General features: G+C 54.3%; 1 protein-coding gene across 30 annotated transcripts in view; it reads left to right on the top strand.

Annotated features, from left to right (window-relative positions):
* Positions 1–14,858, top strand: part of NCOR2 (nuclear receptor corepressor 2) — a 593,256-nt gene that overhangs the window by 495,705 nt on the left and 82,693 nt on the right. For all 30 annotated transcript variants that reach the window (XM_039505017.1, XM_039505016.1, XM_039505026.1 and 27 more), the window contains 2 exons: positions 1,550–1,612; positions 13,919–14,061. In XM_039505017.1, the coding sequence (XP_039360951.1) occupies positions 1,550–1,612; positions 13,919–14,061 (206 nt within the window). The remainder of the gene's footprint in view (positions 1–1,549; positions 1,613–13,918; positions 14,062–14,858) is intronic.

Raw genomic sequence — 14,858 nt, 5'->3', positions numbered from 1 at the left:
TGGAGGGGGAAAGAGAATTCCCAGGTATTGATTTCTTCTACCAGCTGAGCTAACATGTGCTGGCTGGATCTCTGTGGGGACTATATTTCTAATGGAGGAAATGACCTGCAGTGACTTCCACGAGGTGACACCTGCAATCTGGTGCAGTCAGCTGTGAAGGAGATGCATTCTTCTCACTCCCAGGCCCTGGTACCTAACAGGTTGTGGGCATCAGAGCTGTACTCTGCCCCTCCGGAGCCCCAGGGTCTAGACAAGCTTCTTGGAGATGCTGCTTTTCTTCCCCACCACTGTCCTTTAACCTAGCCTGTCGGCCCAGTTTCCATTTTAAAAGGACGTGGTCAAAACCTCTCTCCTCAGTGTTGAAATAATGCTCTGCCTGTTGGCAGCTGAAATGGAAATCTGTTTGCTTACTGGGGGCTTTCTGTCTCTGACTCACATACTGGTTTGTTGTTGTAGGGTTTGCTCACGTGTGCCAGGCTGCCAGCAGGATTATTTCAAAGTGAATATATTACTCAGGCCCACATGGAGCATGGGGGTGGAGAATATAAGTGAATGGTGGGCATAGCTGGCACCCATCTCTTACTGTGCTGGTTGGAGGGCACGGTTGCATCCAGACCTCCTGAGAGTCGCTGTTGCTCCACGTATCAGAGGGGGAGCCGTGTTAGTCTGGTTCTGTAGAAGCAGCAAAGAATCCTGTGGCACCTTATAGACTAACAGACGTTTTGCAGCATGAGCTTTCGTGGGTGAATACCCACTTCTTCGGATGCAAGCAGTGAATACCCATTTCTTCGGACCCACTGCTTGCATCCGAAGAAGTGGGTATTCACCCACGAAAGCTCATGCTGCAAAATGTCTGTTAGTCTATAAGGTGCCACAGGATTCTTTGCTGCTGTTGCTCCAAGGCTCTCGTTGGGTGTGAAGGTGAAGCCGATGTAGCCCAAGGTGCTGCATGCAGTCTCTGGAAATCTCTGATCACCTGGGTATTGCACCATCTCTCTGAGCGCATCAGATTTGCTGACAACTGGTTCCCCCTGCTGACTCTCCACTCCCTGGGGGTTGATCAGTATCGTTGAGATGACCACGGCCCTGCAGCCGGTCTGAGTTCTCAGCTCTTGCCACCCCCGGCGACAACACCTCTCCACGCGATTAGAAGAAAATCAGTAGCTATGTCGCACCTTTGTGCTGCGGGACAAGGGCGAGTGGGACCAACATATCACTGGCAAAATGCAGCTTCCCTAAGTGGGACTGGCTTTGTTTTCCCAGCCCAAAGCTACCTTCCACTCAGACCTTCCCTCGGTGTGACGGATACCATGCAGGCTCGGCGATATTGGGCCTGGCACCTGCCTGTATCTAAGCCTGGCACGGAGGCTTGTGAAGCACTCTGGGGTGCTCCGATGAAAGGCGCTATCCATGTACGGTATATTCTGATCGGCGTGGCTGGCATTTGGGCACTAGTAACCCTCCTGAGATTTTCTGGCTCAGTTGCTGTGTTTCGTACGTTTAAATCCCTCTCGCCGTGACCACTTGGTTCTGTCTGTTTATTTTTCAGCTTCTTTGGAAATGAATGAAAGTTCTCGCTGGACAGAGGAAGAAATGGAAACGGCCAAAAAGGGTAAGACACAATACAGTTTTTTTTTCTCCATCTGCCAGTCCTGTTGGTCTGGAAAGGAATCCAGTCCCTGGTGTTAGATGGTACGCGCCCAGCAGAGACAGCGTGGGTGTGTTACCACACTGAATCTTGGGGGTCTGATTCTGCTCTTCTTTACACTGCTTTCACCCACTGTGTAAACCCATTGACTTCAGTGGAGTGACTCCTGATTTATGCTCGATTTAGGCGAGCAGGAACGAGGACCTGTATAGTCTGAGAAAAGTGCCTTTGTGTTTGTTTTGGTAACAAACTACAAAGTTGGCAGCAAGTTTGGGGATTTTGTCAGTGCATGCTCCAGGAGTCATGCGCGACTGATTTGTGTCATGGAAGGACAAGGTGTTGTAGCATTGCCCAGGCTCTGTGCTGGAGTGAGGTCACTGCAGGAGACGGCTGCATGGCCAGAACTCGTGTCGATGTCGACCTGGGAGAGCAGTTGGTGGTTCGCAGGCCTGGGCTAGATAGCTGGGGTTTAGCTCTGTGTCACGGAGTTGAAGACTAGAAGGGATCATCTAGTCTGACCACCTGTATATCACAGGCCAGCAAACAGCACCCACCTCCACACCAAGTCCAACAACCAGAATAAAACCAGAGTAGTCTCCTTAGTCTATAATAAACTATTGTGTGCCACAGGCAGAAAACTGGAGGGACCAAGGTGCCCAGTGCCCAAGGTCCCTGCAGTGGCAGGAAATTGTTTGAGTGAGATATACCCAGCCGAGCCCCGCAGGTAATCCGTGATCCATGCAGAGGAAGGCGACCCTCCGCCCCTACGGTCCTTTCCAGTCTGAGCTGGGGGAAAATTCCTTCCTGACCCCGAATTTGGGGTCACTTTCGGTGTGTTCGTGGTTCACACGTGGCCCCATACATGGTACATACCCAGGGTAGATGCCCGGTAAAAGGCATGTACCCTGATGCCCATGCAGGGGGATTCCCATGTGTAAAAAGAGTAGAAGATAACCCCCCTGGCCCATAACTGCACAACTGCAATAGCCCACTAATGGCAAGTCAGAGTTTCTGATCTCTGCTGCCTCCTTTAGAGGATGCACCGTTGTTCGTAAAGCGACTGCCCCTGCTACATCATCAACTGAGAGCTCCCGGGCCCCTGAATCGCACTTGCAGATGGGGATTCTCCTGCTGAATGCTGAGACAGGGCCGTCCCTTTTACCGGGGCGAGGCTGCTGGCCGGAGGAGGTTTGTTTTGCATCCTGTGGCAGAGAGAGCCCGTCGCTGAGACCGTTGTGTAAATGTGCTGAGTGTAGCAGGCTCCCCTGGCCACTTCCCCCTCGTTTGTCGGGCTCCTGTGCCAAGATTTCTGCTGTTTAATTTTTTCCGAAGTCATGTCCTGTTGATCTGCGGTTGAGTTCCCAGCCAGTGCCGAGTGCATCCTGCTCAGCTTGCTCCCGCTCTTCTGGCCTGCGAGTCGTGTAGACGTGCAGCTTCAAATGGAAACGAGTTTCATTTGGGGACAGCCAACTTAGCCAGACCTGCTGGCAGGTGTTAGATCAGTTGGGGAGAAGCACCTGCAGGAGGCACATGGCGCATAGCCTCTGGCTTCTCCCGTGCCTGCAGCATCCTGGACTGAGCTTATTTCTAATACGAATACACCAATATGTTTGAGCCATTCTGACCCTCTATACACCCCTGGGCCAGTCTTGTGTACGGCCAAGCGTTACTCTCTCTAGGCGCGTCACTTACTCGACAGACTTCAGTCAGGCTGCCTGGCTGAGCTCCAGCTGCTGGGATTAGCAGCTGCCGGTCGGTGGATTTCTGCAGCACGGGTCACTTTGAGCAGCCCCCTCTTTCCGATTTGACTGTAGAAGAGCCATTTAGGCCGCAAGGTGGGGCTGTGCTAAAAGGAGCAGTCTTGGTAGCCACCCACCTAAGCCAGCGTGGAGGATGGAACTGTGGGGAGGTGGCATCCAGTAGCCCCAACGTCTGCCCAATTCGTATAGAAAGGCAGCAGGCAGTGCTCCAGCCTACGCACGGTTGGATCAGCCCACGGGAGTGTGGGGTTTGGTCTCCCCCAACCCCCTGGCCATTTGAATGATGTTTCCCCCACACACTGACCTGTGAAATAGCAAGGTTTCCATCACGGGTGTCTGCAAAGAAGCTAAATTCCCATCTTGCCAGACCCCAGCCAGCTTCACAAGGCATTTTCCTGCTGAGTGCACTCAGCGAGTTCGAATTCGCTCTAACTGGCACTTCCAAAGCTTGGTCCTCAGGGCCGGCGCTTCCATTTAGGCGACCTAGGCGGTCGCCTAGGGCTCCAGATTTGGGGGGGCAGCATTTTGCCTCCTTTGGCGGCAATTCGGCAGCAGGGGGTCGTTCCGCGCTCCGGGACCCACCGCCGAAGTGCCCCAAAGACCAGGAGTGTGGAACGACACCCCACCCCCCGCTGCAGAATTGCCGCCAACCACCGGGAGCGCGGAAGGACCCCCGCCTAGGGCGCCAAAAACCCTGGCGCCGCTCCTGTTGGTCCTAGAATATTTTTTTTTAGCCTGCAGCCAGTTGGCATTCTGAACATTCAAAACGAACCTCAGAAGTCAGTCCCAGGCTGATCCTTCCAGCAGCACGTATGCCAAGGACCTTGGTTTGGGGTAGTAAAGCAGAGTAGTTGAATAATCTCTCCAGATTGCAATCTGAGGGAGCATATTCAACAGCACTTGCATAGCGATGCTAAAGGGAGAGATTTTAAGTAAGGGAAGGAGATATTATGGCTATACGGTGAGACAGTAGTGGGGAATACCATATTATTAAGTTAACTAGGGGAACGAGAACCTTGTAAGGGTGAAGTTCTTGTTTAACGACACTTTTTTATTTTGTAGTAAACTTTGATTCGATAGTCTGCCAAAACGTACAGCGATTGATATAATTATGGTGCCGCGTGTTCTGGTATCATCGGCTTCTTCCATTGTGACTGTGATTCAGAGGCACAAGCAGGCGGTTTTGATTAGCTGTAGTTGCTCCCGGAGTTTACCCACCACCTAGTCCAAAAGCAAGTGGGATGAGAGTGAATCCAGTCCCCTTGGGGCTTCAGCCCCAGCTTGGACCTGATGGAGTGTTCACTGCAGGATGGTTTAGCCTTGCCCTGGACTTGGGAATGCTTAGCGAGCTGCTAGGTTCGGGGGATTTATCGAAGAGCTAGTAACCATTCTAGATGCAGCTCAGGGCTTTCCCCAAAGCTTTAACATGTGGTTTTACTTTGAAAAGGGACGACGTAATGCTGGCACCTTCTTACTCACCAGCTTTTCCTCCCTGTGCATCACTGAGGCTCAGATCTGCTGACTTCAGTGACAAAAATAAGCTTTGGCCACTTTTCAGTCCTGCGAACTGTGCTGGCTCTGCAAGCCTAGGGCTAAGGGGTCTGTCCTACTTTGTGCATCAGCCACTCCTGTGCAAACACGTGGAAAGCAGTGGATTGACACAGGTGAGGCCATACTCTGAGGACAGTGGGTGGCTGTGCAGGTGGTGTTTGGCCTGCAGCACCTTTAGCTCAGGTGATGATGCACAAGAAGGGAAGCGACCCCCACTTGATTCTCGGATAGCCAGGCTGAGTGTTCAGGGCTGGCAGTTAGAAACACCAGCCTTTTTACTAGTAAACTAGCACACACATTGATATTAAATGAATTAAACAGAGGTCCACATGAAGCCACCTTCTGCTTAGCCTGCGTGTGTGTGTGGAAATGCACTTCATTGCGTGCGTGTATATGTGCAAAATGTCCAGATTTCTGCTCGGTTGCCCCTTCCTAGCACTAAAACCTTGTGCTCTTGCAAGGAGCTGTCAGGTTGGATGCAGGGTAAGTGGCAGTGTAACACTGCGAAGGCACAGGGTATGTCCCCTGCTGCAGAGAGAACCGCTCACCACCACACATGCAATCACCCACGCTTGCTCCGTTCCAGTGTAAAAACCTGCTGATTGAAATAAACCTCGGAAAGAGAAGCTGTGTGTCAGCCTACGTAGTCTTCGGCTCACTCCCCCTTCCAGGAGTGCTGTGGGCTAGCCAGGAGGCAGGCATGGGTACTGGGACATCTCCATCCTTGGAGGTTTTTAAGAGCAGGTTAGACAAACACCTGTCAGGGATGGTCCAGATAATAGTTAGCCCTGCCATGAGTGCAGGGACTGGACTGGATGACCTCTCGAGGTTCCTTCCAGTCCTATGATTCTGTGACAGGAAGGTACAGGGGTAAGAACAGTGGAAATGAGCCCATACAGCGTTAGGTGATTCTCCTGGACAGGTCGAACCCTTGTGCTGGCAGGGGAGCATCGCCAGGTATCGGGGGCAAAATCAGATACAGGGGCCAAATTCGCTCCAGGGGATCCCTTGCTTCTGCGAAGCATCAAATTGAGCAAGAGCATAGCCTGGCCCTGCCTAGTCCCAGGGTAGCCTCATGCACTTCTGGGGCCGGGTGGCCTGGGGCAGGAAGTGGCAGACAGCTTGCACTGCTGTGGTCCCCACTCCAGCCTAACACACGAACGGGGCGGGGGCTAGAATTTGTTAGCTTCCTGTGTTAGCGTCCGCATAGCGGACCCGTCAGAGGCGAGGAATCTCCCCTCCCCCAGCATCTCCTTTGTAATGCTCATGTATCTTTCAGCCTCCTAATCCTTGATTAGAGGTGGGGCCCGGGCACTGATCTTCACATCCGTCAGTCCAGAAGCAGGTTCAGGTGGGAGAGGTTGGTTCAGCCAGTTACGGTAACGGGCGGGCTGCAGAGTTGGGCCCTGGCTCTGCGCTTGCCTACGATCCTGGTCCTGTCCCACCCAGGGGTGGATCAGGCCCCGTTGTGGTTTGTCCTGGCATTCTCTTTGCCCGCAGTTGTGTAGCAGTCCGGGTGGGGTGGCGGTGGCCTGCGGAGCTGCTCTCTCTGTGTCACGCTGGTCTCTCTGTCACGGCATGTGTCGTGTTTCTTCGCTAAGTAGCAGAGAAACCCCTGGGTCTGCTCAGGGAGCGTCAGCACACGAAATACAAAGGCCTGTCAGGGGAGCGGGTTGGTAATGACTGTAATTTCCTGCCTACGGTTGTGTTTTGAACGGATTTTTCCTTTAACGGTAAGGGAGCAGGAATAGCACCTCAAGCAGGTGATAAAACAGCCAGATTGTGCTCTAGCGGCTGCTTCGCGCTGCCTCCCTTCTTTGGGAGTAGCCCTGGCGAGGAGGAGCCGTCTTTGCCCCAGAAGACGGTAAATGTCCCTCTCAGATTGTGGATGTCGGAGGGAAAACTGGCTCCTGCTAAAGGCTCGGAGACGGACGCTGCCTTTCCCTCAGCCGGGCCTCAGGGGACGAGTGGCGCAGAGAGGACAGCGAGGTCAGAGTTCAGCGGGACGAAGACGTCAATCCTACCAGCGGTGGAGTGGGCCGCTCTAGAGTTCTGTGACTGAAGCGACTGGAGTAGGCCGATGTAGCCAAATCACCAAGGTCTCTCGCTGACTGATGGGCTGCTACTGCTGTGTAACAAGGAGGCTAACTTGGGTCGGGGAAGATGTGGAGGGTTAATAGAAAACACGGTGAAGCGTTAACACGGCTGATGTCCTAGAAAGCCCCTCAGTAAGGGGAGACCTGGGGTTAACATGGGCCAATCTCCTGTGAGCTATTGTCAAGGGAGAAGAGGGAGACCACACTAAAGGGGAACTCCCTGGCCATCGCAGCCAGGGAAGTCTGCAGCAAACCGTGTCAGACCTGCTCGGTTTGCGGCACTGTGCCGTGCAGAGAGATCACACAGCGGCCGCAAAAGTCACCCCATCCCCCCGGCTGTGAGCACCCCTCTCTTAGCAAGGGCCGGGAGATTCTCTTGTGAGGATGGAGAGAGTTTCGTTGCAAGTCTCCCTCGCAGCAGCAGAACATTTTACGGACGCTTGAACCGACAGACTTGGCAGGAGCCAGAAGCTCATAGGAACAATCTGGATCTCCAGGCTGGTTTCTGAGGAAGAGTGGCCCAGACGGCGCAAGTCACAGCTAGCGAGAGCTGGCGTTTACCGAAAGTATTGCTGGCCCTCCGTAAACACCCTTGGAGGAACTGCCATGCCGTACGTTTGCTGTGTGCTGCGCGGAGAAGTCCCTGCTACTCTCATTGGCCTGGAACCGGGAGTCCTGTGTTCTGTTCCAGGCTCTGCCACTGATGTGCTCCGGGACCTGCTTCGTGCCTCAGTTTCCCTACCTGCAAAACAGGGCTCATAACGTTCTCTACAGTCACACACTTGGTAAAGCACTGTGTGATCTGCAGGTTAGTTTGGCTTGTGGTGGAGCATAGTTTTTCAGAGCACTGCGTCCAAACTTGTGTACCTTTCAGACTGCTGTTGGCGGGGATGGCTTAAACTTCAGTGCTGTACACACTGCCTCTGTAGTGCTGGCCGTGGTCGGAGAATCCCAGCCTCTTCCCAGTAACACTCCATCCCCTTGGCTGCCAGGTTCACTGGACAGGCTGCTGTGCTTGCAAACCCGTGACGGTCTCCGTCAGCTGTAGGAAACGGTTAAAGGGAGACGGGGTCAGAGGGGTCTTGGGAGGGGTGTCGCACTAGGTACTGTAGCGCTTTTGGGATGAGATCATTTTTTGAAGTGTAACCTTGATCTGTTAATCCAGTTGAGAGCCCGTTAAGGGACCCTTTTGTGGGCTCGCTCATGCGTCGTCATTCTGAGAGGCGAGACCTGGGTGGGGCGAGGGCAGCCATGCTGGAGAGCCGGGGGAGAAATAATCGAAAAAGGCTGTGACTGTGGAGAGCTTGAATGAAAGCCACGCTCCCCGCAACGCTGCTTTCCTCTCAGTCTCTCACGCTCCAGAAACCGAGTGCGCTTTAAAGTGTTCTCGCAGGTCTGCACACTCCTCTTCCTTCCTGCCTTTCTTTCTCAGGCGCTCCAGCCTCAGTTTCCACAGACCGGGGAGGAGACTGTGCCCACCCCCATGCAATCCCATCTGCAAGGGCTGACCGCGCAGCCAGCATGCTTGGGGTGTGCCTGCCTGTCCCTGTCTCCCCTGCCCTTGGGAGGGGCTGAAGTTATCCGACCACTTGTTGGTCCAGCGTTATCTCTGCGCTCTGTTTGTTTTCTCTGCCTCCTCTCCCGGGAGCCCTCTGACCTTGCCAGATGGTAGCGACCTTCAGTTGAAAAGCGAGGCAGAGGGGAGACGTGTGGGGAAGGTCCGGTCTGGTTCAGTAGAAGTCGAATCTGGCTCGCACCTCCTCAAAGAAAAGCCCCTTTGATTCATTTCAGAGCAGAGGAAACTATTAAGCAAAGCTTTGTTTTCCTGGCTCACTCCCCCTGCTGTTGACATTCAGATGAGAGAGCGAGCGCGAGACAGAAAGTGAGAGAGAGAGAAAGGAAGTGGGTGCCAAGTTGGCCGCACCCCTGTCAGCTTGGGTCAGTGCCACGCTCGTTATTAATGCTCTGTCTAGAGGTCACATTCAGACAAACCGAGCCTCTGGGTCAGCCAGAGGAAAAGATTAGAGCTCGTTTGCTGCTCCGCCGCACACCCACGGCACCGATCTCCTCCCGGCCCGCAGCTGGCAGGAGGGAAGCTGCAGCGCTCGACTGCTTTGCCTTTTTTTTTTATTTTTTGTTTTGTTTTTTGGCAGCATTGGGCATCTCTTGAAACTGCACAGACTCTCCTCCCCGTACCCCCGGGCTGCTGAGCGAGGAGGTGAGACCGGGGGGCGGGGGAGAGAGAGAGCGCCGGGGGGAGCAAAGCAACTTCAGTCCACCTTAACAAACGCTGCGCCAGGCTGCTGGAAAGCTCCGAGGAGCTGAGCCCGAGGAGTGCCCAGGGTGCCTCTCGCGCCCCAGTGGGGCAGAGAGCACTGAGGACGGAGCATGTGTTCAAGGCAATTTCTTGCGTCAGGGTCAGGCGCCTCCAGCTTTTAAGACCTGGTTTTAAGTTACCGTGCAGTAGCTGCCCTTGCTGCCCAGGGCTCCTAAGTGCCGGAGCCCCCAGGATTTAAAGAACCAGCGTTTTTTTTTTCTCCCCTTCCCTTTCTTTGGCTGCTGCGAGGGAGTGAAAACAAAATGAGCGGGGAGGATGTGAGTCAAGAACTCCCGGCGCTTGGTAACAAACTGCTCTGCCGCGCGGGGCTTTGAAGAAGTGCTCTCCCTGTTTATTCTGGTCTGCCTGCCGCATGCTCGGAGCAGCTTTTCTGGCAGGTGAAGCTAGACTCAAAGAATGTAAGTACAGCCATAGGGCAGTAATGAAATGCTGAGCGTCTGGGGTGAACGTTAAGGATGGGGCGAGCGAGTGTGTGTGTGTGTGCGCACTTGTGCACACACCTATCATCTCCTCCTCGCCAGTCAAGGCAGGACTGATTAAGGTCTGGTCGGCTGGTTAGTCAGAGTTTCAGTTGTGGTGCTAAATGAGTGTGTGCGTTTTGTGAGAGACAGACCTGCGTGTGGCAGGCGTGTGTGATAGAGACGGGGTGGGGAGTGAAGAGTGCGGGGGGGGGGGGGGTGGAAGGGAACAGTGACGTGACGTTGCTCAGCAGAGCATTAGTGGTGCCTGGCGAGTGGCCTGTTCGCCAGCCAGATCCAGGGCAGCTGCTGGCTGCACCCGCCCTGAGAGTACAGATAATTATAGTTTTGGGAAGCAGGTGTTGCTGTTTTGTTCTCTTGCCTGCAAAGATAAGGGCGTCTGTCCGCACTGGTTTGATCCTGCAGGGGGAAGGTCTGTCTGTGCTTTGGAAACATGCAGCCTTTTCCTCGTGAGATAGACACAGACACCTGCGCGGCTCCCCTCCTGCCGGCTGGATGCTTGCCTTCAGGCCCGCACCATTTGCATGAGTGGAGACCGGGCACACCGCACACTGTCCCCAGCAGGCGATGGGAAGGGCGCCGAGCTTCCCAGGGAGCTGGGCCTCGTGGTGCCACTGGAGCGGGTGACTTTAAATTGGACAGGCTTCAGCACAGCCTTGTGATTGGGAAGTGGCCCTGCAAAACCGCTGGGCGCAGCGCACCTGACGAATGAAAGGGCAGCTGAGCGACTTCTTACATGCAGCAAGACAAGGTCAAGCTGCACTTGGAAATAGAGTGAGCACGGACGCACCCCGGCACAGTAACAGCCATTGCAATTAGCACATCCTGCTGCCCCGTACCGTGCAGCACAGTCGTCTCGGAGGACAACACAATCGTACAGAGAGTGGCGCCTGTTGCGGAGGCAGGAACCATTGTTACTATTCAAGGCCCTTGCCCGAGATGTAGCTTACAATTCTGGCCCGGTCTGTTACCCTGGGGATTAAGCCCTCCAAGTAGCAAAGAGTGAATGGATTGATTCATTTGTTCGTTCTGGAAGCGATGATGAATCACAGTGCATGGGGCTGGCCTGCTTTCCCCGGCCGTGTTTAGCCGTCCCTGGGGGGGAAGGATCTCGCTGGCTAGTGTCTCTCAAGGTTGGTGGCAAGATGGATTTGAGAAGTCCCAGTCGAAAGCAGCAGCAGCCGCCGAGCTCGTGGCTTTAAATGGATCAGTGTTGGGAGTTGTAGAGCAAAAGCTCAAACCCGACTCTTCTGTTGCCCCCGCTCTGCGGTGCACGGCAGGTCTGTTACATGCAGCGCAGTCAGGGCTGCAGGGCCATGCGAGGGTGCAGGATATGGGAACTTGCACTCATCGTTCCTGGCTGGCCTTGGGTTCACCCGGAGCCGGTGGGTGTTTATCCGAGGGCCGTTTGGTCCGGGTACTGGTTGGCATCTTTTTGGGGCAAATCCCACGCCCCTCTCTCCTAGCCGGCACAGGGCCCTCGTCTGCCATGGAGCTGGTGTGCTTCTGCTGCCTGGGATTTGGGGATCACTTCACCCCCAGTGCTCCCTGTGCCCCAGCCCTCTGGGGGTATTTAAAGCTAGGACTGCTGGCTCTGCAGCTACACAGCTCACCTGCCCGCCTGGACCCAGGGTGCCAATTCCTACTCTCCAAGCCCCTGCGCTGATCCCAGGGGGGCACTGCTGCTTGAGCTGTGTGCGCTGGCGCCAGGGTTTATCCCTTAGGATGTTTTATTTGTCAACTTTGGGATTCACAGAGCCAATGCAGCCTTTCTGGAGTAGGCCCTGCACATAAACAAAGCCGTTGTTGGTTGGTTCCTTTGTTCGTTGCTAGAGCACGTTTAAAGGGAAGTATTGCGTGGGTCCTAAGGACATGCCAGGGGCTTCCCTGTACTTTGAACGCGGACTCTGCCTGTGATCTCGTCAGGGCTCTCAGGCTAAGCCTGACCAGTACGGGGATGGGGGACCTTCAAGGAAGCCCCTCCAGTGCTGCAGGAGGGTCTGTGTCTCTTTGCACCAAGAGAACCCCAGCTTGGTGGCAGAGGTCTGTGCCGGAGGGGCCAGGCCCAATGGGCAAGACAGCTTTTGCCAGTTCATTTTGGATGCTTCGCGTGTCCTTAAAATGTTGCTTTTCATGGGGCTTGCGATAGCCCCTCTTCACCAAGCATGTTAGAAAGAACGTGGCAAGCGGCAGGCAAAAGGCAAAGGAACGTGGACCGACGCAACACGTCTCATCCCCAGGGCTTGCGGGCAACCGGATGGCAGCTACCTAGCAGGCCAGCCCCAGCCCAGCCTGGCAGTGGGGGAGGCGCCAGGGTCTCATGGACATCTCGGTGGGTCCGAGGGAGGAGCGGGGTTAGGCTGGCTTATTGACATGCAGGCAGGGGAAACCTTAAAGAGGCCACACACCCCTGATACAGAGCTGCCCGCTAGATGCAGCTTTGAGGCCGTTGGGCAAACGAAGTCCCCAGACGGGCAATCCAGCATGCGGGAAGGACACAGACTTGTAAGAGGGTAGCATCCTGGTTCAGCTGCCCTGTCCTTGCCTGCTGCCCTGGCAACCTGCACAGTCCCAGGGGGCAATACAGGGGCCACCAGGGGCTATGATGGTCTGCTCGGGGCTGCAGGGTGCTCATTAAGTGAATGGCCCATGGCACCCCCACCTCAAGCTGGTGTGGATTCTCTCGCTCCCTGCACCTTTATACACTGTGAGCTCAGCTGGCCTCTGCATTCCAAGGGGAGCCTGGTAATTTCCCTGCTTTTCCTGTGTTTGGCCTCCTCCCAGTGCCAGACGTGTAACTAAATCTTTGGCAGTGCCCCAGGTTTCTAGATCTTTCGCTATCCAGGTTTCTCCCTCCTCGGTTCTGCTGGCCTCTGGTTTCTAGTGGCAGCGTTAGCATGTCTCTCTCCACAGTGCCTGTGGCAGGCATATTTCTCTGTGTGACCATCCCTCTGTATTGTACTGACTGGACCCGTGTCTATTACGTATAGTGTGTGTATGAAGCAGAGCCCTGCAGTAGCATTGCACAGAGGAAGAGTGGTCCAGTGGTTAGGGCAATAGCTGGGGAATCAGGAGACTGGGGTTCAGTTCCCTGCTCCACCAGGAACTCCTTGTGCGACTTTAGGTAGATCACTTAGTCACTCCGTGCCTCAGTTTCCCCATCTGTAAATTGGGATAATAGCACTACCCGGTCTCTCAGCCGTGTGGGGAGGATAAATACATTAATGATGGGGAGGGGTTTAGATACGATGGTAATGGGGGCCATGGAAATACCTTGGCTGATGATTAGCTCCTTCCTACCTCCATGCCCCCCCTAGTCCCGACAACTATCCTCCATTCATGCATCCTGGTGCCGCTCCATCTGCCTGCAGTTGTCACCCCTGGCTTGATGCCTGACCTGAAAAGCTTCTGCATGTGAGCCCATGATTAGCACTGATTTCCCCCACACACACCCCAACACGTCTCTTTCCAGCAGTGGAGTTGCCTGGGTGAATACATCACTGCACTTACGTCTCGGCTCCTTTGTTTGGGCCCCTCCTGGCTGTCTCTGCGTGTGCATCCAGCCCATCCCAGCCTGTGGGCTCCAGCTCTCAGAGAGTGGAGGGTCAAAGAGCCTTTCCCCATCCCCGTTAGCCCCCCGGCTAGGGACCAGCCATAACTGCAGCCATCAGGGAGGAGGGTAAATGCTTTGTAGAGCAACTGGCTTCTTGTCACTCCCTTGTTGGGGTGCTGTGACTGTGCTGCCCCCAACATGCCATAACGGTGCGGTCTGGCCGCAGAGCTGTCAGCGTTGTTGGTAGATGCAGCTCCAGTGCGCTTTGTTCCCCGAGACTGCTGGGTCTAGTGCTTTTCACCTGGAAAGAAAAACAGGAGCCTCTCGCTCATCCTCGTGGCCACAGAAGTCTCGTAGACGGGTGCTGGTGACCATGTCGTCCCAGCGGAGTTTGGTTTGTCCAGGGGGAGTGACCCAGCCTTTGTGCACCGTGCCACCCTTGTGAGCGTTTATCTTGTTTTGCCCCCGTCTGATTTTATTTTCCTGGTTGCAGGTCTCCTTGAACATGGGCGGAACTGGTCGGCCATTGCCAGGATGGTGGGCTCCAAGACTGTGTCGCAGTGCAAAAACTTCTATTTCAACTACAAGAAAAGACAGAACCTGGACGAGATCCTGCAGCAGCACAAACTAAAAATGGTAAGCAGCCCGCTCCAAGCACCACAGATATTTCCCGGCAAACAGTGACACAGCTTCTGACGTTCCCAAGTCCAAAGGGAAGTTTTTTTTCCCTGAGAATTTACTGGGTGAAAATCACAGCGCCCAGGCTTCAGCTGACGGCTTATAATGAGAAAGGAGGCATTTGTCCTTCGGCCCTTGGTATTTTCTGGCTAGGTTGGGGGCCCCTGTGGGACGCAACGACCAGGTCTCAGACGCACACGTGCTACTCAGTGAGAAAAAAGGAGATAGAAAGGAGGGAATAGCCATTGTGTATTGTGATGCGTAGCCAGATTGTGATCCCAGTTACAGCTGTGTGACTCCATTGATGCCAGTGGAGTTGTACCAGTTTACCCCAGTGTCACAGAGATCAGAAGTGGGCCCAGTAATGCTGTTCATTTCCAGGGCAGTCTTCCACTAGTGCATGTCTCATGGTGGCTCAAGCACCAAGTATAAAGAAATTAATTTCAAACTGACCACAAACAAACAACAAAAACCAAACCCCACGAGGTTGCCATCCCAATATTAGAAGGAAGGAGGTTGATTCCCAGAAAGAACAATCATTGGGACATCCAGAGACAAGCATGGTCCAGTGGCCTGGAGTTCGAATCCTGACAGAGAGGAGTTTGAATCCTGACAGACATTTTGATTCTTTCCATGGCCCGGGGCAAATCACTTAACCTTTCTGTGCATCAGTTTCCCTGTGGTAGAAAGGGGATGATAATTCTTTCTTCCCTCGCAAAGTCCACGGAATGAATTAATTGGCATTTGCCAAGCAC

The sequence above is a fragment of the Mauremys reevesii genome, linkage group 18 (assembly GCF_016161935.1).
Source record: "Mauremys reevesii isolate NIE-2019 linkage group 18, ASM1616193v1, whole genome shotgun sequence".
Taxonomy (NCBI): domain Eukaryota; kingdom Metazoa; phylum Chordata; order Testudines; family Geoemydidae; genus Mauremys; species Mauremys reevesii.
The sequence above is the reverse complement of the archived record's forward strand: the minus strand, read 5'-3'. Positions and strand labels throughout refer to the sequence as shown.